Source organism: Narcine bancroftii, chromosome 1 (genome assembly GCF_036971445.1).
Source record: "Narcine bancroftii isolate sNarBan1 chromosome 1, sNarBan1.hap1, whole genome shotgun sequence".
Taxonomy (NCBI): domain Eukaryota; kingdom Metazoa; phylum Chordata; class Chondrichthyes; order Torpediniformes; family Narcinidae; genus Narcine; species Narcine bancroftii.
The window spans coordinates 188,348,530-188,373,112 of NC_091469.1; the positions used below are offsets into that span (position 1 = coordinate 188,348,530).

The 24,583-nt window shown below is 39.8% G+C and overlaps 2 protein-coding genes across 4 annotated transcripts in view; one reads left to right on the forward strand and one right to left on the reverse strand.

Moving 5' to 3' along the window:
* Positions 1-24,583, forward strand: part of LOC138736151 (torsin-1A-like) — a 65,194-nt gene that overhangs the window by 23,259 nt on the left and 17,352 nt on the right. The window contains exon 5 of one of the 3 annotated variants that reach the window (XM_069885170.1): positions 4,264-4,525. The exons of the other annotated variants lie outside the window; for them this stretch is intronic. Coding sequence (XP_069741271.1) covers positions 4,264-4,343 — 80 coding nt within the window. The 3' untranslated portion in view covers positions 4,344-4,525. Of the gene's footprint in view, positions 1-4,263; positions 4,526-24,583 lie in introns of those variants that run through there. 3 annotated transcript variants of the gene reach the window in all.
* c1h9orf78 (chromosome 1 C9orf78 homolog) overlaps positions 1-24,583 on the reverse strand; it is a 45,622-nt gene that overhangs the window by 5,283 nt on the left and 15,756 nt on the right. The window contains exons 3-7 of the mRNA XM_069885183.1: positions 10,299-10,350; positions 9,330-9,400; positions 4,369-4,449; positions 2,452-2,649; positions 1,184-1,320 (exon numbers count right to left, since the gene is read on the reverse strand). Coding sequence (XP_069741284.1) covers positions 1,184-1,320; positions 2,452-2,649; positions 4,369-4,449; positions 9,330-9,400; positions 10,299-10,350 — 539 coding nt within the window. The remainder of the gene's footprint in view (positions 1-1,183; positions 1,321-2,451; positions 2,650-4,368; positions 4,450-9,329; positions 9,401-10,298; positions 10,351-24,583) is intronic.

The following is a 24,583-nucleotide window of genomic DNA, read 5'->3' on the forward strand; positions in this document are numbered from 1 at the left end:
CTGGCCCAGACTGGGCAGACGATCTGTCCTGGGTCCTCCTCGGCATCAGAACATTACCCAAGGAGGACCTACAGGCGTCTTCTGCGGAACTGGTCTAAGGCGCGCTGCTCTTGTGGCCTGGTGAGTTCTTTGTCCTTGAACCCAACGTCACATCCGAGCACACGATCCTTTTGGCAGATCTCCGTAAGAAACGGTCCTCGCTAGCCCCCCCGCCTCCCTCGCATCATGGGGTCCGGCCGACACATCGTCCCAAAGAGCTGGACTCGACGGAATTTATATTTGTTCAGCGCGGCCCACATATGGCACCTTTACAACATCCGTACGAAGGTCCATATAAGGTCCTCCAGCGGTCCAGCAAGACTTTCACTTTGGACATAGAGGTAAAGACGAACTTTTCACCGTGGACCGTTTGAAGGAGGCGCACTTAGACCCATCACAGCCGGTGCAGACGACCATGCCCAAACGCTGGGGCCACCCACCCAAGTGGCCGGACACGTAGCCGGTTCTGGTGGGGGTTGTGTGACAGCACACTCTCTCATGGCGAACTGGCCCTACATGGCGGGGCAGCCATGGGAAGATGGCACCGTCAGGGTTTCTCCCTGCCTCAAGTCTCCTGCCCAGCGCGTGCCTGGGACAGCGATTATGACATCACAATGCACGAGGTGACTGAGCTCATGCTGCCCTTAAAAGGGGGCACACTGAATTTGAATAAAAACATTAACAACTTTCAATGTGGTGGCGGAGTCTTTCTTGGCTGTGTCCAGCACTACATACTTTAGATTTTTGGCATCCATAGTATTCTAGCTTGTGTTTTACATTGAAGCTGAAGATGCATAGTTACCTGGAGACACTTGCACATGAAACATTCATAAAACAAAATGTAAATGCAAACTTCCAGATTCAATGAGTTTCTTTTCTGTTGTTTTCTGCCACTTGCACTGGCAAAAGATGATACTCTTGCACAGTTTTTAAACTGGACCTTTTACATACACTATACTGTGTTTTCAACACTGTATCTAACACTATTTGACCTTGTAATACTTCTCCTTTCACTGCTGTTTATTATTACATGACCTGATGTATGAGTTGACGTGCCTGGACAGTGCATAAAAAGTTTTACTGTAACTCGGTAAATGACAAACAATTAAATCCAAACTAGTCATGAAATGTTTTTGATACTTACATCGGTTATGCTGGACATAATTGACTGCAATATTCGTGGGTACAAAAGAGGTGCTGTTATCTTTCTTTTTATTGCGTTGTTCAGCCAAGAGCTGTGCTTTTGCCTCTTCAGTGCTGATGATATTCTTTATTTTTGCACTTTAAAGAAAAAAAATCAAGATAACATGAGGGAAAAACCCTACAGGTAATGAGATTCTGAAATGTATTGCTTGAAAGTATGGTAGAAGCTTAAAAGGAAACTGGATAAATACTTGATGCGGAAACATTCAGAACCATAGAGAAAAGCACAGTGAAGCAATTGGACAAGTTAATTCAGGCTGCCCAAACATCCATGTTTAAATTACCTAACATTTACAGTGCTGTATGAGGTTGATACATAGCTACAAACAAACATTACTGATTTGTTGAAGTATTTTTTCTTGAAAAAGTAAACAAATTTATTTTTATTTTTGCAAAGGACAAAATTCAAGAATTAAGCACATTAAGAATATAATCAAGTAGAAATTCAGCCAAGAATATTTTAAAAACAGAGGCAACTGTGGAGTCGACCATCTGAAAAATAGTGATACATCAGGTTCAAAAAGGGATTAATGACATTGAGAAAAGTACCAAAATGATCTTGTGTGAAATTGAGCAGATAAAGTGGGTAGATTCATTTATTCCAATTTGAATATTGGGGCTGCCATACTATGAATGTTAACAGTGAATTTCATCTTGGCAGTGTACTGAATTCCAGTCTCAAGACACTGAAGATGAAAAATATTTCTCATGATTATTGCCACTTTGTCAGTCAGAGTTCAGGGCAGGATTTACAACAGGCACAAATTCATATAAAAAGTCTCTTCAAATAGAATCTGTAAATATAGCAAACAGTAAAAGCTGCAGAAAAGCTCCAATTCTTTATTTCCCAGTAAAATTAATGAAAATAACACAAAGTAGATGTGTGACATTCATTCCAATTAGTGATAGACAGAGGCCTACCCATACTCAAAAGGTCTTATGATCTTGTATCTATAATGCATTAGATCTGGGCAATGTTTATTAATTGGTGAAATTTTACCCATTCTTTGGAACTTGCTAAATAAAACAAGATAAAATCTGTTTTTCAACTGTTATTATTATAGTTGTTAGCCTATATAGATTAATGAAATGGAGTAGTTCAGCAGTAATTCTCCATTATGTAACTGGAAGCATATTCACCGTTATTTTAAGGAGCTTTGTCAAATAGTTGTAACTGTTGAACTAAAAGACAAATTAAAAAATACTCACTCAATGCCCAGATCAACCTCAGGAATGCCACTTAGCATCTGATTGGATAACATTTCTTCTGTACGCTTAGCTGAAGAAATGTTGATACTGTCAGGCAGTTCATAGAGCTGATCTTCTGGATTTTTGATCTTGGTCTTCTGTTCTTCATTCTCCAAAATTCCCTTCCTCTTCTTCAATTCTGTCTCGATATACTTCATCCTGAGACAAAATAAATGTTCATTATATTAGTGAAGTAGGATGCTTGGTAAGCAATGACAAGAATTCAAGGTTATTACTGTGTTGTATTCTGGCAGCTGATAGGAAGTCAAAAGGAAATCAGTTTCATTTACCGTGGTAAAACATAGAATTCTGTGGACACCGTGACTGAAGTAAAAACACACAATACGGGAGAGACTCAGAAGGTCAAACATCGGATGTAATATTGGAGGGGTCCATTGCAGGCCATGGCCAGCGAGGTCTCAGATAAAATATAAGAGGGGTCCACTGAAGGCCATGGCCACCAAGTTTGACCTGCTGAGTCTCTCCAGCATTGTGTGTTTTTACTTTATTCACCATGGGCACACAACTGAATACATCAATGCAGCAAGAAATGTATCTGTCCTCATTATTTTTAAAGATGAAATTGGATGTCAAGTCACTGGAAATTCATTAGGATATAAAAGTTTTGAGGCAGATCTCACTAGAGACAATGAGACTTATCAGTTTAAAATTTTGAAGGGGTTTGATATAGAAAATAAAAAAAAACATCTCCACCAGGAAGAGGGACAATAACCTGGAAAGAGGGATTTAAGATAATCACCAGAAGTTTTTTATGGTTTTAAAATCTGCAAGTTATGTGGAATTCAGTGTCTAAAATGCAGCAATAATTTGCAAAAGGAATCTGGATAAATATTTGAAATAAATTACAGGACAATGGGGAAGAACACCAGAGAAAAATATGATAATTACAGTAAAACTCCCAGCATCCAGCACCTATGGCGATTGATAGATGCTGGATAAGTGAATTTGTCAGTTGCTTGAGAGTTGCGTAGATTGGCAAACAGACCACTAGGTGCACCAATTTTAAACATTCATATTTCTTACCCATTTATTTTCCACAACTTTTCTGCCAGTTGCTTAAGGTAGCTGATTGTTTGAATTCTGGATAATGGGGATTTTACTGTCCAATTATTTTATTATAAAATTAGGTATTATTTTTATCCCTCAAAAATATTTTTTTCCGTCCTCAACTCACTCTCATTGTGATTTGTTGAGGTTTGTAGGAGTGGTTTTCACTCATGACATTTTGTGTTAATGTTTTATACAAGTTAAAGAGCAATGTAATTTATAAGCAATCATTCTGACTGGCTTTTTTGCAATTGCCTCTCAAATTTAATTCACTGAATGTGAGAATAGGTTTGTATGATTTCCAATCGGATCAAAAAAGTAGATTCCTGAAATTCTGTCAAAGAAATGCACATTCCAGAGGAGACAAACATTTATTCATTAGCTGCTGCACCAAACAGTATGTTCTGGGAATTTCTTTATCCTGAAGCGAACAAACTTTGAACTAGGGAGAAAATTGAGGATAATATTCCATAAGCCACAGGTGGCTACAGGTCAACACAAGGCTCAGGTAACCTTCAGAATGAAACAATGCTATGGTGAGATCTGCCTCAAAACTAATTTTTTTTTAATCCTAATGAATTTCCAGTGCCTTGATGCTGGAAATATTCAGCAAGTCAGGAAATATGTGGAAACAGAAAGAGTTAATATTTCAGTTTGATGAAAAGTCATGCATTTGCAGCATTAACACTGTTTTTCCTCCTACAGATGCATTTTCTGCTTTCATTTCAAATTTACAGCACTTTTTTCAGCTTTTAGAGAAAACAGAGGTGATTTTTACAGTTTAAAATTGCCACAAGAGGCCAACCGTACATATCAGCATCCTCATCACGTCTATTGGTCTCCACTGAAAATGATGTGCCCAGGTTCAGGTCTGTGTCTTCCTCTTCAATCCTGTAAAAGAGAAAAGGTATGCAATTCAGTCAGTTTCCAAGAACCAAATTGTACAGAAAAACAGTCAGTCCTGCAATTGTTCTCACAACAAATTTTGCTTGAGGACTGCATTGGCATTTTTGCACCCAATTGGCACAGTACCAAGTTCTCGAAAGTACATGTCAATAATTGCATCTTAATTGTTGATTGGCATTCTTTCAATTTTCCAAGTTATGGAAGAGGGCAAAATATAGGCCATACATGAAAGTGCTGGAGAAACTCAGTAGGTCATGCAGCATTTACAGGAAGTAAAGGGTAACCAACATTTCAGGCCCGAACCTTTATCAAGGCATGAGCATCCAAAAAAAAAAATCAAACAAGCTTAGAGTGAGGATTGACATGTGGAATTATGACATTGTGGCCATCAGTGAAACCTGGTTGCAGAAGGGGCAGGACTGGCAGCTCAATGTTCTGGGCTTCTGTTTCAGACACCATCTTTGGCTAGGCTTCGCGGACGAAGATTTATGGAGGGGGTAAATGACCACGTCAGCTGCAGGCTCGTTTGTGGCTGACAAGTCCGATGCGGGACAGGCATACATGGTTGCAGGGAAAAATTGGTTGGTTGGGATTGGGTGTTGGGTTTTTCCTCCTTTGTCTTTTGTCAATGAGGTGGGCTCTGCGGTCTTCTTCAAAGGAGGTTGCTGCCCGCCGAACTGTGAGGCGCCAAGATGCACGGTTTGAGGCGATATCAGCCCACTGGCGGTGGTCAATGTGGCAGGCACCAAGAGATTTCTTTAGGCAGTCCTTGTACCTCTTCTTTGGTGCACCTCTGTCACGGTGGCCAGTGAGAGCTCGCCATATAACACGATCTTGGGAAGGCGATGGTCCTCCATTCTGGAGACGTGACCCACCCAGCGCAGCTGGATCTTCAGCAGCGTGGACGCGATGCTGTCGACCTCTGCCATCTCTAGTATTTCGATGTTAGAGATGAAGGCGCTCCAATGAATGTTGAGGATGGAGTGGAGACAACGCTGGTGGAAGCGTTCTAGGAGCGGCTCCTAGACACAATAGAACAGGGATAAAGGGGGAGGAGTGGCATTGCCCGTCAGGGAAAATATCATAGGTATGCTCAGACAGGAAAGACCAGAGGGCTCATCAACTGAGGCTTTATGGGTGGAACGGAGGAACGGGAAAGGAATAATAGACCACCCAATAGCGAGAATAGGAGGAGCAAATCTGGGTAGAGAGAGGGAAAGAAAGAGTGGTAGCTGGTAGACAGCTGCAGGAAACAGAAAGTTGTGATAATAGGAGATTTTAATTTTTCACTTATTGACTGGGACTCCCAAATAGTAAAAGGGCTGGATGGCTTGGAGTTTGCCAAATTTGTTCAGGTAAGTTTTCTAAATGAATGTATAGAGGTACCAACTAGGGAGAGTGTAATACTGAATTTCCAATTAGGCAACAAGACAGGACAGGTGACATAAGAATGTGTAGTGGAATATTTTGGGTCCAGCGATCATAATGCCATTATTTTCAAGTTTATTATGAAGAGTAGGCAAGATTAAAGGCAAAGTTAACATGCATAGGGAACTTTGGTTTTAAAGGGATATTGGGGGATCTGGTTAAGAAAAGAAAGAGGTGTCATACAGGTATAGGAAACAAGGAGCAAATGAGGTATAAAAATGCACAGAAAATTTTCTGAAGAAATTCAGGAGGACTAAAAGAAGACACAATGTTGTTTTGGCAGACAATGTAAAGGAAAATCCTAAGGGTTTCTAAAGGTATATTAAGAGGAAAAGGATAGTAAGGGACAAAATTGGTTCCTTGAAGATCAGAGTGGTCATCAATGTATGGAGCAAGAAGAGATGGGCGATCTTAAATGGTTTATTTTTTGCATCAGTATTTACTCATGAAACTGGCTCAGAATCTAGGGAGGTAAGGAAAACGGGCAGTGAGGTCACAAAACCTCTCCACATTAAAGAGTAGCTGGTGCTTGCTGTCTTGAGGCAAATAAGGGTGGATAAATCCACAAGTGCTGACAAGGTATTCCCTCGGACCTTGAGGGAGACATGTGGAAATTACATGGGTCCTGGTAAAATTATTTAAAATATCTTTAGTCACAGGTGAGGTACCGCAGGTTTGGAAGGTTGCTCATTTTGTTCCGTTGTTTAAAAATTTTCCAAAAGTACCCAGGAATTATAGGCCTGTCATCAGTAGTAGGTAAATTATTGGAAGATGTTCTAAGAGATTGGATATACAAGTATTAGGATTGCCGGGGACTAATTAGGGATAGTCAACTTAGCTTTTTGAGTGATGGATCGTGTTAAACCAATCTGATAAAAGTTTTTCCAGGAGGTCACCAAGAATGTTAATGAAGGAAAGCTTCTAGATAAACTTTAGCAAGGCCTTTAACAAGGTTCTACATGGGAGGTTAGTCAGGAAGGTTCAGATGCTCAGTATACATGGTGAGGTAGTAACTAGCTATACAGGACAACCCAGGGAGTGGTGATGGATAATTGCTTCTCAGACTGGAGGGCGGCTGTGACTAGTGGTGTGCCTCAGGGATTAGTGCTGGGACCATTGTTGTTTGTCACCTAGATTAATGATCTGGATGATAATGTAGAAAATTGCATCAGCAAGTTTGCCTCTGACACAAAGATTGGAGATGTGGACAGCTGGAAATTGGGCTGCAAAATGGCAGATGGAATTTAATGCAGACAAGTGTGAGGTATGGCATTTTGGAAGGACAAACCAAGAAAGGACAGACGTGGTAAATGGTAGGGCACTGAGGAGTGCAGCAGGACAGAGGGATCTGGGAATACAGATATAGTACATAATTCCCTGAAAGTGGCGTCACAGGTGGATAGGGTTATAAAGAGAGCGTTTGGCATATTGGCCTTCAGAAATCAAAGTATTGAGTACAGAAGTTGGGATGTTATGTTAAAGTTGTATAAGACATTGGTGAGGCCAAATTTGAAGTATTGTGTGCAGTTTTGGTCACCTAACTATAAAAAAGATATCAATAAGATTGAAAGAGTGCAGAGAAGATTTACTAGGATGTTGCCGGGACTTCAGGAACTGAGTTACAGGGAAAGGTTAAGTAGGCTGGGACTTTATTCCCTGGAATGTACAAGAATGAGGGGAAATTTGATAGAGGTGTACAAAATGATGAAAGGTATAGATAAAGTAAATGCAAGTAGGCTTTTTTCCACTGAGATTATGTGACATATAAACCAGAGGACATAGGTTAAGGGTGAAAGGGAAAATGTTTAGGGAGAACTTCTTCGCACAGACAGTAATGGGAGTGTGGAATGAACTGCTAGCTAAAGTGGTGAAGGCGGGCTCAATTTTCACACTTAAGAAAAATTTGGACAGGTACATGGATGGGAGGGGTATGGAGAGCTATGGACTGGGTGCAGGCCAGTGGGACAGCAGAATATTAGTTCAGCACAGAGTAGAAGGGCCTGTTTTCTGTGCTGTAATATTCTATGGTTCTCCAGTTCTAAGCAGCCCGGCATCTGAACAAAAGGTGGGAGAAGAGGAGAAAGGAAGGGCAGAGCAGGTATATATAGATGAGAGGGTAGAAGAGAATAAAGCTGAGAAATGATGTGGGTGGAGGTAGTTCTTTGAATGGATAGAGAAGGGGGTGAAGAGCTGGAGGAAAGCAGATAGAAAAGAGAGAGATGGGGAGAGGTTTAACAGAAACTGGAGAGGTCAATGTTAATTCCATCTGATTGGACTGTGCTCTGTCAGAATATTAGGTATTGTTCCTCCAATTTGCAGATTACCTCGGTGTAGCAGTGCACGAGGCAATGGATAGAAATGTCGGTATGGGAATGGTGAGTGGAATTAAAATGGTTGGTCACTGGTAAGTCCCTGTTATTGTAGCAGCACTCAATGAATTGATCTCCCCAGTCTGCATCCAGTATCTCTGAGATAAAGGAGGCCACAACAGGACCAATGGATGCATTAGATGATCCTGGAAGAGTTACAAATGAAGTGCTGCTATTTGGGGACTCAAATGGTGGTGAGGGAGGATGTTCTAGTGTAGTGTAGCATTTATTGTGGTCATGAGGGTATGAACTGAGGGGGAATTGAGTCAATGCAGTGGAGGTACTAGAGATCCTTGTGGGAACAAACTGGGAGGCCAAGTGTTTTCAGACAGGAATGGAAATACAAAGCAGAGTGCTGGAGAATAGGTTGGAGGAAAAAGAGGCATCAGTTTCAGATTGTATCAGTGTATTTCACACCAGAATTCAACATGGTACAGGAGGGATGAGACATGATATTCTATTTTATCAGAATTGTAGTCCATTTACAGGTACTTTCATCCTTTTCTCAGATGTTCTAATCAATAAAGCCCATTTTGTGGTCTTCACATCATGAATTTTCTTGCGGAGTGAATGAATGTAAAAAAGTAAAACGACATTTTTTTATATCACAGAAATAATTTGAATGCAACAATATACAGCTGAATACAACAAAGCATAGAGTTTTTAAAAAATAAAATAAATTTAGACATACAGCACAGTAACAGGCCATTTTGGCCCACAAATCCGTGCTTCCCAATTAACCTATATCCCCGGTACATTTTTGATCAGTGGGAGGAAACCGGAGCCCCCGGGGAAAACCCATGCAGAAACAAGGAGAATGGGATTTGAACTCTGTTCCCAATCTCTGGTGCTGTAAAGGCATGGTGCTAACCACTACACCAACTGTAACACCCTATATGTCTATGTAGTATTTTAAAAGCTACATCAGGCTTTATTTGGACCAGAGTTATAACTGTATAAAAAACAAACAACAAGTACAAGCACCATGGACAAAAGGACTTAATTTTGTCCTACATTAATTTTCTTAATAATTAAATGAACAAATAAATAGCTTATCTGATTCCACACCTTTCTCGCTTTCGGTCCTTTATCATTTTCATATCAATCATGCCACCTGTCTTCAGTTTAAAAGGGTCATCCTATCCAAAAGAAAAAATATGCTGCAAAGCTATTGCTGGACAAGTTTCTTTAAGTATCAGAGAAAACAGATGAAGTAAGACAAGTTAGTAATCTATAACAACAATCACAGTACTATGACAATTTGCATTTATATCTATGAGGAAGACAATAGTTCCAAAAAAGAGATTGATAAACAGTTTATGTTTTAATGAGAATTTGAGTAGAAATGGAAAAAGAATCCCATACAACATTTGTTTGCAACACATTAGATTCGTCCTGGCCGCTGGTGAAGCAATTCATGAACAACAGTCAAGGTTCAAGTTGACCTTTTGCCAACTGTACAAACAAGTAAATGTATTTTCCAATGAGGAAGTCCAATGTTGGGTGAAATGCTTGATGCATCTGTGCTTGCCTGAGGTTACTGTCGCACAAGAACATAATCTGTAGAGCAAGCAGTATTACTGTCCAATAACTTCCACAAATTTTACATTTAGAGTGACAGCACAGTAACAGGCCCACGAGTCTGTGCTGCCCAAAATTCACCAATTAACCTACACCTGGAGGAAACCATGCAGACGCATGGAGAACGTACAAACTCCTTCCAGACAGTGCTGGATTTGAACCCAGGTCAATGGTGCTGTAATAGCATTGTGCTAATCGCTATGGTAACTGTGCTGCCCAAATAAAATAGACCACTATTTTGAGCAGTAATATTAGCATGACAATGAGGAATGAATGTGGATGGGTTTAGCTGGATAATTCTGATGCCCTTCCTCTGATTATACAACAAAGAGCCATGGTACAGGCAGCTTCTTATCATTAACTTAACTGCTAGTAGCACCAAGGCTTGTAATTTAAATATTTCTTCATGTTCTGAACACCAAGATCCTGGTCCAATTAGCTGACAACCCAACTTACCACATTTGTGGCTTCTTCCGGTGCTTGCTCCCCAACCAGCAGAGCTGCAGCGCTGTAGCAGACACAGAAAAAAACAAAGCTATTGTAAAACAGATTATACAATGGCCATTTTATTTCTTAGTGCTCACTTCTGATGGAACCACAGAAACTGGAAACTCACTGTACGAATCTGAATTACTGCTTATTTTAAATCTTGCTTCCTTAATGATCTACAATTTTAAAACGAACAATACATCACTGTTATGAAAATTGCCAGTTATCATCCTTTCCTTTCTTAACAACAGTTACCTTTTAAAGGAGTAGTCTTGAAATATTCAGGTTGACAGTTAATTTTGCATTAAATTGCTTTGCTGCATTAGGAAATTCAGATGAAGAAAAAAATCATGGTCCTTCAAATGTTCCTGCTCACTTTCCCCGTTAAAGCTGTGGCTCTCAACCTTTTTCTTTCCACTCACATTCCACTTTAAGTAATCCCTATGCCATCAGTGCTCTGTGATTAGTAAGGGATTGCTTAAGGTGAAATGTGAGTGGGAAGGGAAGGTTGAGAACCATTGCTCTGGACCCAATTGTTACTGAAATATTTTGCTTGAGAAAAATTGTCATTGGCCCATTTCCTTGGAGTTATGAAACCGTGCATATAACAAATCAGTTAGGTAGGTTAAAACAGTGGTTTTCAAACTTTTTCTTTCCACCCACATACCACCTGAAGCAATCTCTTAGTAATCACAGAGCCCCTTTGGCATAGGGAATATTTAAAGTGGTATGTGAGTGGAAAGAAAAAGGTTGAGAACCAATGTGTTAAAGCAACAACATTAACTAATTAAGGCAATCAAATTCCATCAATTAATATACTGGCTATCTAGACAGATTCCCAAAAGTTGCTCTGTCACCTATTTTATACAAACAAGCTACGTGGTCCAAATCGTGTAAATCAACCATTATATCCGGAGATGTTTTCTGAAATATTGAATTCACATTGTGAGCCCATACCAGGTCCTTTCCATCATCCTTGCAGAAATAAAATATCGTCTGCTAGAGGAGCTCAGTGGGTCAAGCAGCATCAGTGGGAGGAAAAGAATGATCAATGTTGAGTCGATGCTCTTCCTAAGGACCAAGTACAAAACCAGTGCAAGGCAGAGGTGAAATATGACTGCGGCAAGGGACTGCCAAATGCCAAAGTGAGAGAGAGGAAAGAAAAACAGGTCAGGTGGAGGATGTGTCATATAGGGTAGAGTTGGTGATTAGGAAATAAAGACTCCCAATGCCTGAATGTGATAAGTGGAGAAGATGAGAATGGTGGTATAAAGAGAAATCAGATTGATTTGGGAGGGAAGGAGGGTGGGGAGGGAGGGGGGAGGGATGTAGATCCAAATAGAATGAGAATGGGTGGAAAAGGGAAACCAAACAAAGGGGAGGAATGGACAGAGCCAAAGGAATACAGAAGATAAAGGACTCAGCCTAAAATTAGGAAATTCATAGCACTGGGTATGAATTACCTAGGCAAAATATGAGGCATTGTAACTCGAGTTTACAATAAGTCTTACTTTCGCAGTTGAGAAGGCCCAGAACAGACAAGTCGATGTGGAAATTGAAAGGGGAGTTAGAATTAAATGCAACCAGAAGCTCAGGGTGGCTTTTAAGGATAGAGCATACAAAGCCTTTTCCACAGATTGACCTCTTCATGACTTAAATTTGGTTTCTTAGATTAGTTTTGTTTTTGCCCACTTCAAACGTAGACCATGTGTTTTGATTCTACTGCTTTGAACACTATAAAATAACTAGTTATTGCCTATAACATTTAGTGCCTTTCGTATCCAAGACATTACTGCATCAATACTGGATCTCAGTGCCCAGTTTGAGAAATTCCATATTCTGGCTTATTGCTCCTGCACTGTTTAGCAGTTCAATTTGACTTTTGGAGATCAGAACTAAATCTCCACACTAAATTTTAATTGCCACCCGTTTGGCCAATTTTTTTTTTCATTTATCTCTTCATAGGACATGGCTATTTTGAATTCCACATACATTTTGTGGCAGAATTTAAGTTACTCAACTTCCAGGCTAAAATTCAAACTCTGTATTCAGACCATTGGATACTGGTCCAGTACCTTCACCTCAATACTACTCTATCCCATTTTTTCAAGTTTATTCAAATGCTGTATTTGATCCTGTTCAACTTTATTTATTTCAAACCATCATCTCTGTATGTTTTAGCTGTTGTACTTGTGGCATCTGGCTTTAGATCATTGACAAAAATAGTAAATTAAAGATCCCAAAAGAGGGAACATTCATAAAAATACACAATTATTCCATTCATCCAACTACATATCCATTCTGTTAAAGACATTTACTTTCAGCAGAACCCCACCCCACCCCCAGAGATACGAAATAAAAGGCTACACTCAAATCCTGTCACATCACATTTATTGACTTTCTTCCAGCCAGTTCCATTATCATACCTTCACAAGACCTTCCTTTCACAAACTCAAAGTTTACTTTTATGGTTTTATTTCTATATTGGTACTTAAACTAATAATCAACTTTGAAAATCATATTCATTGGTTTTACTATCTTTTTGAAAGGAGGAATAAACTGCCCCATTTCCATTGCCTTGGCACTGACCAGCCGCTCATAATTGCTGGACAGTTCCTTTAGTCCCCTCTCCAGATTCAATAAGTGAGCCATTTCCTCTTCAGTGAAGATTCAACAAAAACCTGTTTAATATCTGCAGACTGTGTAGCATCAGTTGTCATTCTCTCATCAGGATCTATATTCTGATAATAATAATGATCTGATATTTATTGTAATAAACACCAAGTACAGTGTACATATGTACCAAAATTCTTGCTTGCTGCAACAAAACAGGTAATTTTTGACTCCAATAGTATGCATCAGTGGTTTTCAACTTTTTTCTTTCTTCTCACATACCACCTTAAGTTATTCCTTATGCCATAGGTGCTCTGTGATTTGTAAGGAACAACTATGTGGGTGGAAAGAAAAAGGTTGAAAACCACTATTTTAATTGTACCTAATTGACTCTTTTGGTGCACGATTTCATAACTCCAAAGGAAATGAGGCAATGACAAATTTTCTCAAGCAAAATATTTCAGTAACAATCTAGAGCAGTAGTTCGCAATCTTCCCTTCCCCACTAACATACCATCTTAAGTCACCCTTACTAATTCCAGAGCACCTTTTGCATAGGGATTACTTAAAGTGATATGTGAGTGGAAAGAAAACTTTTGAAACCTCTGGTTTACATTGACCTGGAAAGATAACAAAAATAAAAGATATATAACAAATACTCCACCTCACTAGTGAAAGAAAAAGAAGTGGCATTTCAATAGTTGGGACAGGTCTTCTTGTGGTGCTGAAGTGGTTTATCATTAGGGTAGTTCATGATTAGAGTCAATAATTTTACTTCATTCCTTAATTAATCTTATTACGTGGAAAACTTGTGCACATTCAACATATTCACATTTGAATTTTTATTTAGCTATTTTGATTACCTTTTACATTCCATAAAAACTACAAATTGTGGTAAAATATTAGGAAAGAACATTGCTGGGCAAAATTTGAGATCAATCTGAATTGGAGACATTAGGTGACCAATAGCTTGGTCAAAGAAGTCATCTCAAAGGAGATGTGGTAGAGACAACTGCTCAAGTATAGTATATCTAGTTAGAATCAGCATCAATTCTGTACTATTTTGTTAAAGATTTAGTTGTTGCATCTGCGCTATGCAAGTGTGGGGAAGAACGACATACACACCAAAGCCTTGAAGTTGAGACTGGTTTATTGCACTGGCTGTCGCACTTATATGGGCTCCAGGTGCTGATGTCATCAGCTGGCATTCCCGCCACTTTTCCCCATCTTCCCACCATGCGAGAGGTCACCTGGGATGACAGCTGGTGTCATCCCCAGGTTCGCTGCATTTATCAGCCATTTTGTGGGCAGATCCACAAAATCTCCATGCGCGGACCACTACATCCCACCCACCAAGAACCATCAATCGGGCCATTGTCTGCTGACTTGGGCCATCTGCCCTTGCGTCATGGGGGAAGACTGGAGGCTGACTGGTCGCAGTCCAGATATGCCAATTTCAGGCGGTTGACGGTAAAAGTCTCCTTAAAGTGGAGCAGTTGTCACTGATGACCCTGTAGGGCCACTCGTAGGGTCATTGTAGGGGTAGCTGGTGTGCGCCCCTTCGCACAAACACATACTGACAAGTCTTTAAGTTCCTGGTGTTGTTATGTTTGGGCTGGTCGTGTGGTGGGGGTTGCCGCGGGACCAGGGATCCCAGTTTTCGCTGCAAATTCTCGAGAGTGGTCGCGGGATCTTCTGGGTGTTTGGCGGGGGCCAGGAGCTCCCCTGGAATGATTGAGTGCACCGTAGACCATCTCCACCGCTGAGGCATTGAAGTCTTCCTTCAGCACGGTTCGAATCCCCAGCCCAGCAGGACCCAAGAAAGTTTGTCCACCCAGATGGGATCCTTGAGCCGAGCCATCAAGTGAAAACACTCCACCAATCCATTGGCCTGTGGGTGATACACTGTGGTGTGGTGGAGTTGTGTCCTCAGGAAGTTAGCCAGCACTGACCAGAGGTTAATTGTGAGCCCCCCCACACCCGTCCGAGATTAGGTGCTCTGGACATCCATGTGTCGAGGATGCCCTGGCGCAGTTTTCTATGGTGTTATCAGCCAATGGGACCACCTCAGGCCATCTCATGGAGCGGTCAACCGTGGTCAAGAGATATCTATCTCACCCCTTGGGAAACTGGTAACAGTCCCACTATGTTAATAAATACATGGCTGAACCTTTACTGTTCTGGTTCAAAGGTCTGCATGTGCGCGTCTGCACTTTGAAGAACTGGCAGTTTGTGCAAGTTTTGACCCACTCTCTGACCTGCTTACAGAGGATGTGCCACAAACCTGCTATTCAAGTTTTCGCTTATATCAAAAAAAATGAAAATTGATATTGCTTTTTTTTTACAAGAAACACATTTGACCAAAAAGAGCATTTGAAAATGAAAAGAAATTGGGTTGGTCATGTGTTTTTTTTCTTCATTTAATTCTAAGGCAAAAAGTGTAGCGATTTTAGTTCATAAAGACTTATCTTTTGAGTTGCATACTGTTGAGAGGAACGCTGGTAGGGTTTTAAAAGTGGACTGTAAAATCTTTAATGAACTTTGGACTTAATATTTATGCACATAATGTAAATGATGAATGTTTTATTTCAGACGCTTTTTTTGTTATTATGTCAAGCTAATGAAAATATTTTAATTGGGGGGAATTTAATTGTGTTTTGGATCCTTTGATGGATAAATCCCCAAAACGTATTAGAAAATCAAAGATGATGATACAAATTTTAATGAAAGATTTAAATTTGGCAGATATTTGGAGAAGGATTAATCCTACAGAGAAAGATTTCTCTTTTTATTCTTCTCGACATGATTTCTTTTCTAGGCTAGATTTTTTTTTAATATCAGCACATTTACATAGAAACATAGAAACATAGAAGATAGGACCGGGAGTAGGTCATTCGACCCTTCGAGCCTGCTCCACCATTCAACGAGATCATGGCTGATCTTAAAGTTCAGTACCCCGTCCCCGCCTTCTCTCCGTAACCTTTAATACCCTTATACTGAAGAAATAGATCTAATTCCCTCTTAAATATATTTAATGAACCTGCCTCTACTGCCCTCTGTGGCAATGAATTCCACATATTCACCACCCTCTGGGTATAGAAATTCCTCATCTCGGTCCTAAATGGTTTGCCTATTATCCTCAAACCATGGCCCTGGGTTCTGGATTTTCCCATCATTGGAAACATCCCATCTGCATCCATTTTGTCCAGTCCTGCCAGAATTTTATATGTCTCTATGAGATCCCCTCTCAATCTTCTAAACTCCAGGGAGTACAATCCCAATTTGCGCAATCTTTCCTCATAAGTCATTCCTGCCATTCCAGGTATCAGCCTGGTGAATCGCCTCTGCACTCCCTCCATTGCAAGAACATCCTTCCTTAGATAAGGTGACCAAAACTGCACACAATACTCCAGGTGTGGTCTCACCAAGGCCCTGTACAGCTGCAGTAAGGTATCCTTGTTCCTATACTCAAACCCTCTTGATATGAAGGCCAACATACCATTTGCCTTTTTAACCGCCTGCTGTACCTGCATGCTCGCCTTCAGAGACTGATGTACAAGTACCCCTAGGTCTCTCTGCACTTCCCCATCTCTTAATCTATTGCCATTCAAATAGTAATCTGCCCTCCGGTTTGTATTACCAAAATGGATAACCTCACATTTATCAACATTGTAGTGCATTTGTCATGTATCTGCCCAGTCCCTCAATTTATCCAAATCACACTGGAGCTTCCTGACCCCCTCTTCCATGCACACAACCCCTCCTAGCTTAGTGTCATCTGCAAATTTGGAGATATTACATCCAATCCACTCATCCAGATCATTAATGTAAATTGTGAACAGCTGGGGGTCCCAGTACAGATCCCTGTGGTACCCCACTGGTCACCGCCTGCCACTCAGAAAACGAGCCATTTATCCCAACTCTCTGTCTTCTACCTGCCAGCCAGTTCTCAATCCACATCAATACTTTGCCCCCAATCCCATAAGCCTTGATTTTGGAAGCCAGTCGTTTATGCGGGACCTTATTGAAGGCCTTTTGGAAGTCCAGGTACACCACATATATTGTAGGCAGAATATAAGAGTAGAGTTATATCAGATCATTCTTTATTATTTTTTTCTTATGAAAGTTCAGAGGTAGTACGTTCATCTTATAGATGGAGATTTAATATAATGTTGTTGAAAAAACCTGAGTTTGTTACTTTTGTTAAAGAACAGATTGATTTTTTCTTAATTGAAAATCCTAATTCAGTTAAAAGTTATTTTGTATTATGGGATGCGTTAAAAGCTTATTTAAGAGGGCAAATAATTAGTTATACTACTAAAGTTAAGAAAGGATATATGGCTGAAAGTCTTAAATTAGAAAAGCAAATTGATGAACTGGAGAAGGAATTTCAGAAGATAGTGACAGAAGATCAGAAAATAGCTTTGACTAAATTGAAACTGCGATATATTACGTTACAGACTTATCCATTTGAATGTTTACTTAATCGGTCTAAGCAACGATATTATGAGTGGGGTGAAAAGGCACACAAAGTACTTGCATGGCAGTTAAAGAAGGAACAGACCTCAAGGGTTATTAATGCTGTTAAAAAGAATTCAACAGTTACCTAATAAACCTCAGGAAATCAATGACCAGTTTTATTCATTTTATAAAAAATTATATACTTCTGAGGGGAGACGGGATAATGGATCTATTGATTCTTTTTTATCTGCATTAACATTATCAGCATTAGAAGAGGATATTATAGATTTGAAAGCTCCGTTTACAGATCTAGAAATTAAAACTGCTATGTTGAAAATGCCTAATGGTAAGTCACCAGGTGATGACGGGTTTTCGGTGGAATTTTATAAAGATTTTTATGAGGAATTATCCTCAGTGTTTGGGGAGGTATTACAACAAGTGACTGGAAATTGAGTTACCAGAATCTTATTCTAATGCTTTAATTACTCTAATTCCAAAGAACGATAGAGATCCGTTAAAGGCGTCTTCGTATAGACCTATTTCTTTATTGAATGTGGACTATAAAATAATAGCTAAAATGTTAGCAAATCGACTGCTAAATATTTGCCTAAACTGATACATGTAGATCAAACAGGTTTTATTAAAAATAGACATGCTTCAGATAATATTCTTCGATTAATTAGCTTGGTCAATGCATATCGGCAGCAACCCAACCATCCAATGCTGGTTGCACTTGGTGTGGAAAAAGCTATTGATAGGGTCGAATGGGATTTTTTTATTTAAGGTTTTGGAAAAGTTTAACATTTGGCCCTTTTTTTATTGGTTGTGTTAAAGCTTTATAGACAAACCCGACTGCTAGGGTGGTGACAAATGGACAAGTTTCGTCGTCAGTTAAATTGACATGTTCTAGCCGACAAGGTTGTCCATTGTCACCAGCCCTGCTCAATGAATAAGGCTAAATGAACAGATACAAGGGATGAGAGTTTTGGATGAAGAGTATAAGATTAATTTATTTGCAGGCGATGTTTTGATATATTTAACAAACTCAGAACAATCCTTGCCACACTTACAGGAATGTTTATTACAGTATAGAACATTGTCTGGATATAAAGTTACTTGGGATAAAAGTGAAATTTTGCTGGTTGGTGAAGGAGATTATTCAGTTTATAAAAATTTTACTAATTTGAAAAGGTCCGATAAAATTAAATATTTAGGAATAATTGTGAATATGTATCAATCTTTATATAAATTATGTTCCATTATTGAAAAATATTAAAGCAAATTTAATTAACTAGGTTAATTGTATTAAAATGAATATTTTTCCACATAATCAATATTTGTTTCAATCAATACCATGTTTTCTTTCAAATAACTTTTTTCAGGACTTAAATAAAATCACCAGGGGAATTTTAATGGAAAGGTAAACTACCAAGGGTGGCATTAAATAAACTTACCTGGAAGTATGCATTAGGTGGATTACAATTACCTCACTTTCAGAACTATTATGAAGCAGCCCAACATAAATTTATTAGTGGTTTGATGGATTTGGATCAGCCTCCAAGTTGGGCTAAAGTTGAGATGGCATGTATTTCTGAAACTGCAATACATCAATTTATATTTTGGTGGAATATAAATTTGTTACGGGAGTATAATATGCCGACATTAAAACATTTATTGATGTTATGGACAAAAAAAATTATAGGATCAAAAAGTAAATTATCTATTTTAACACCATTATATAATAATCAGCTTATTCCTTTTTCATTTTTTAATAGTCATTTAAAGAATTGGGATTTTAAGGGTATAAAAACATTACAGGATTGCTTTGTAGAAAGACAATTTCTTTCTTTTAATCGATTGAAAGAACGTTTTGGTATCGTGGAAAATTCTTTGTTTGTTTACTATCAACTTCGATCATTGGTTAAAAAAATATGTATGGTAGAGAGATGATTTTACCTGTATTGTCGGAATTTGAGTCTTTGATTTCTTCTATACCAAAGAAGGGCTATATTTCTGTTATGTATCAATTACTTCAAGATAATATGGATAAGCCGGAATGGGAGAAATCTAAACTTAAATGGGAAAATGACTTAACTTTTGTTTTTCCTGAAGAATATTGGATGGATATGTGTTATGATAGTGTTACTAGATTGACGAATGTACAATATGGAATGGTTAATTACAATTTTTTTGCATCAGTTATATTTAACTCTTGAGAAATTGAAAAAATGTGGCTTTAGTAATTCAGATTCTTGTTTTAGATGTGGTACATGTGTTGGAACATTTTTTACATGCTGTTTGGTCCTGTATGTATGTACAACTACTTTGGGAAGAAATTAAACTTATACAATTTTTCCAAAATTAACTTAAGTTACCATTAGATCCATCCATTTTTTATTGGGTTATGTGATTCCTTTAAAGCAGGGGTGTCAAACTCAAATTCACAGAGGGCCAAAATTAAAAACTTGGACTAAGTCGTGGGCCAAACTAAATATTTATTGAAAATTTTCAACAACATCTGCATGTTTTCTCTTCTTTCAACATATGTAATGTTAAACTTTTTCTTATTAAAATAAATGTTTAATAATAGTTTTGGTTAAACTCTTTCCAGAAGAAGCATTAACAAATGAGAAATAAAATATTCAATAAATAATATTTCTCTATAGCCTTTAAGCTCCTTTTAATTGTATTTTTTTTCACAAGCCAACAAGTCAAAAAATAACAACTTGCTTCAATGACAAACAGATTTGTCTTTTAAAATGATGAACATATAGTCTGCCTCCCAACTGTCTTGAAAGGTCCTGTTTTCTGTCTTTCGTTTGGCCATTTTTCATAAGGGGTTTATTACATGTGAGTTGGGCAACAGGTCGCAGATGCTAATGAAAGTAAAGAGAGGAGGTGGGGGCGATTAGCGGGCTGACGGGCCGGCGCCAACGCATTTCCAAAGCATTCTGGGATTTGAAGTATTAGCTATTCATGCGCTATACTGGGCGGCGGCCAGCGGGCCAGCTCTAATACATATTTGATATGATCTTGCGGGCCAAATATAATTATATCACGGGCCAAATTTGGCCTGTGGGCCTGAGTTTGACATGTGTGCTTTAAAGGGATTGGGGTTGGATAAATTTCAAATTGCATTTGTATATTTAGCATTGTCCGTAGCTCGAAAGTGTATAGCAAGTACATGGAAAGATAATACAGTGATTAATATAATGTGATGGCATAATGAAATGAAAGCTTGTATTGTTTTGGAAAAAAAATTACTTATGTTTTGCATGATAATTACTCTTTTTTTGTTAACAAGTGGTTACCATATTTGGATTATATGCATTTAGATGTACTTTGATATATTTTATTTTTAGTTTTTCTTTATTTTTTTTGGCTCTCCTTAAGAGAGTGGCTGAAGGGGTGGGGGGGGTGGGAATTTAATTTTGAAAATTTAGATTTTTTTTCTCTTTTTATTTTATTATTAATTATTTTTTTATATACATAAAAATGTCTTGTTATTGTCTGTATTTTGTATGATCACCAATAATTTTTCAAATAAATAAAGTTTGAAACAAAAACCTGCTATCCACCATCTTGACCGTGGCTTGGATTGCAGGATGCGCCAGGTTGTGGATGGCGACAAAAACCTGGCTCCTTCATGCAGCCAGAACGATGGGTGAGGGCTGCCGGTAGAGATGTCGCACAGCAGTGTCAGATTATGGCTGACAGGGACATCTTCCACCCTGTCCGATGTGCAGGGATCTCAGGATCTTGCTGCTGCACTTTGGCGAGGGCAAGGTAGTCGACTCTCTGGGACAGGGTGTGTATTGACTTGACCGCGGGGCGTGAAAAAGCATCAGCTATCAAGCTGCTTTTCCCCGCGGTGCTGTATGTTTGTGGTAAATTCGGACATGTTGGACAAGTGTTTGTTGTTGGACCGACCACTGGTCCAATACCTTATGGAAGGCAAAGGCCAGCGGCCTGCAATCGTTGAAGACCTTGAAATGCTGGCCTTTCAAAAAGTAACGGAAATGTCTTACAGCCAGGTATAACACTAATAGGTCTCAGTCGAAAGTGCTGTATTTGAGCTCTGGGGGGGTGGGGGCTGAAAAAGGCCAGGGGTTACCACTGGCCTTCAATGAGCTGTTCCATTATGCCTTCTACCACTGTGCTGGAGGCATCGATTGTCAGAGCAGTAGGTGCCTCTGGTCTGGGGTAAACCAGGAGGATGGTGTTGGGCAGCGCGTCTTTGGAGTTCTGGAATGCCCTCGAAGACTCATCATCCCAGATAATGTCCTTTGACTTGCCCACCATCAGCACAAAGAGGGGGTGCATGATGCGTGCAGTTGCTGGTATGAACCTGGGGTAAACGTTTATCACACCGGCAGATTCCTGGACCATTTTATTGTGCGTGGCTTGGTGAAGTGCCAGATCACCTCTACCTTTTCGGGGAAGGGTGTAGCCCCACACCTGTTTATTCTGTGTCCCAGGAAGTCAATAGTGTCCAGGCCGAATTGGCACTTTGTGGGGTTAATTGTCAGCCTGAACTCACTCAACCGGATGCACAGTTGCCTCAGGTGGATGGAGTGGTCTTGGTGGTTGCAGCTAGTGATGAAGATATCATCCAAATAAATGAATGCAAATGGGAAGTCTGGCCTACGGTGTCCATCAGCTGCTGGAAAGTTTGTGCTGCGTTCTTTAGACTGAAGGACATGTGGAGAATTTCAAACAAGCTGCTACATTGTAACTATTTTCTCCTTTACTGATGAATGGCCTTATTTTGTCAGAAAGGAGAGCCTAAAAACAGCATTTTTACTTGACATGGGCACACACTCATTCTTTTCATTCACACCTTTGCTTTTGAATATTTTGTTTTGATTTTCAAACGTATATCTTTTACATAGAGTAAAATAGTCTATATGCCGCTTACGTACAAAATAAAAATCCTTCTTAAAAAATACAAATTTTCTTTAAAATTTGTATCAAAAATCAACCAAAAGAATAAAATTTCCAAGGAATAAACAAACATTCAAATGACCCCCCCCCCCCACCCCACCCCCCCAGCAACCTCCTTCTCCTTAACTTAAGCAGGATAAACGGATACAGGGTCTTTCCGTCAACCACCGGAGCTTAGTCTATTTTACTAAAAAAAGTACAAAATCAAGAGAAGATCATAAATTTACAATAGCAATATTATACTTGTGTACCAATATAATTTAAATACGGTTGCCAGGTCTTGAGGAATGTATCATGTTTGTTTTGCAAATTATAAGAGATCTTTTCCATAGAAATACAACTATCCATTTCTGAATCCATCTTGCCAAAGAGATCAGTGTATTTGACTTCCATGTGACTGCCACACATTTCTTGGCTATCGCCAGTGCAATCTTATTAAAAGATATTTGATACTCTGTCAGATGATTACTAATATCTATAAAATTCCCCAATAAATATAATTCTGGGTCACCAGGAAAATTAACTCCAGTAATCTTTGTTAAGACTTTCAACACTTCTTGCCAGAAAGAATTGACCTTGGTACATGACCACCCTGAATAAAGAAATGTTCCTTCCTCTATTTCACATCGAAAACATCTGATATTTCTGGTTTTGATTTGTGCAATCTTTGCAGAGCCAAATATAATTGATGCAAAAAATTATACCTCACATTGATAATCGAAGTTACCCCATCTTTACACCATTCAGCCCAAGATTTTTTTGAATATTTTATAATTTTTAAAAGATATATCAATAATATATTGATACATAAAGTATATAATAAAATAAATTAACCCCCAGCCTCCCTCATCTTCCCCATTAACACCCACCCTCATTCAGCCCAAGATTGTTCCGATATGTTCACTGCCAGATCTGCTTCCCATCTTTCTCTTGACCTATGTATTCCAGACTTCTTCCCATTCATTTGCAGGGCATAATGTATTTGAGTAATCTTGCTCTTTGGCTTGGCTTCGCGGACGAAGATTTATGGAGGGGGTAAAAAGTCCACGTCAGCTGCAGGCTCGTTTGTGGCTGACCAGTCCTATGCGGGACAGGCAGACACGATTGCAGCGGTTGCAAGGGAAAATTGGTGGGTTGGGGTTGGGTGTTGGGTTTTTCCTCCTTTGCCTTTTGTCAGTGAGGTGGGCTCTGCGGTCTTCTTCAAAGGAGGCTGCTGCCCGCCAAACTGTGAGGCGCCAAGATGCACGGTTTGAGGCGTTATCAGCCCACTGGCGGTGGTCAATGTGGCAGGCACCAAGAGATTTCTTTAGGCAGTCCTTGTACCTTTTCTTTGGTGCACCTCTGTCACGGTGGCCAGTGGAGAGCTCGCCATATAATACGATCTTGGGAAGGCGATGGTCCTCCATTCTGGAGACGTGACCCATCCAGCGCAGCTGGATCTTCAGCAGCGTGGACTCGATGCTGTCGACCTCTGCCATCTCGAGTACCTCGACGTTAGGGGTGTGAGCGCTCCAATGGATGTTGAGGATGGAGCGGAGACAACGCTGGTGGAAGCGTTCTAGGAGCCGTAGGTGGTGCCGGTAGAGGACCCATGATTCGGAGCCGGACAGGAGTGTGGGTATGACAACGGCTCTGTATACGCTTATCTTTGTGAGGTTTTTCAGTTGGTTGTTTTTCCAGACTCTTTTGTGTAGTCTTCCAAAGGCGCTATTTGCCTTGGCGAGTCTGTTGTCTATCTCATTGTCGATCCTTGCATCTGATGAAATGGTGCAGCCGAGATAGGTAAACTGGTTGACCGTTTTGAGTTTTGTGTGCCCGATGGAGATGTGGGGGGGCTGGTAGTCATGGTGGGGAGCTGGCTGATGGAGGACCTCAGTTTTCTTCAGGCTGACTTCCAGGCCAAACATTTTGGCAGTTTCCGCAAAGCAGGACGTCAAGCGCTGAAGAGCTGGCTCTGAATGGGCAACTAAAGCGGCATCATCTGCAAAGAGTAGTTCACGGACAAGTTTCTCTTGTGTCTTGGTGTGAGCTTGCAGGCGCCTCAGATTGAAGAGACTGCCATCCGTGCGGTACCGGATGTAAACAGCGTCTTCATTGTTGGGGTCTTTCATGGCTTGGTTCAGCATCATGCTGAAGAAGATTGAAAAGAGGGTTGGTGCGAGAACACAGCCTTGCTTCACGCCATTGTTAATGGAGAAGGGTTCAGAGAGCTCATTGCTGTATCTGACCCGACCT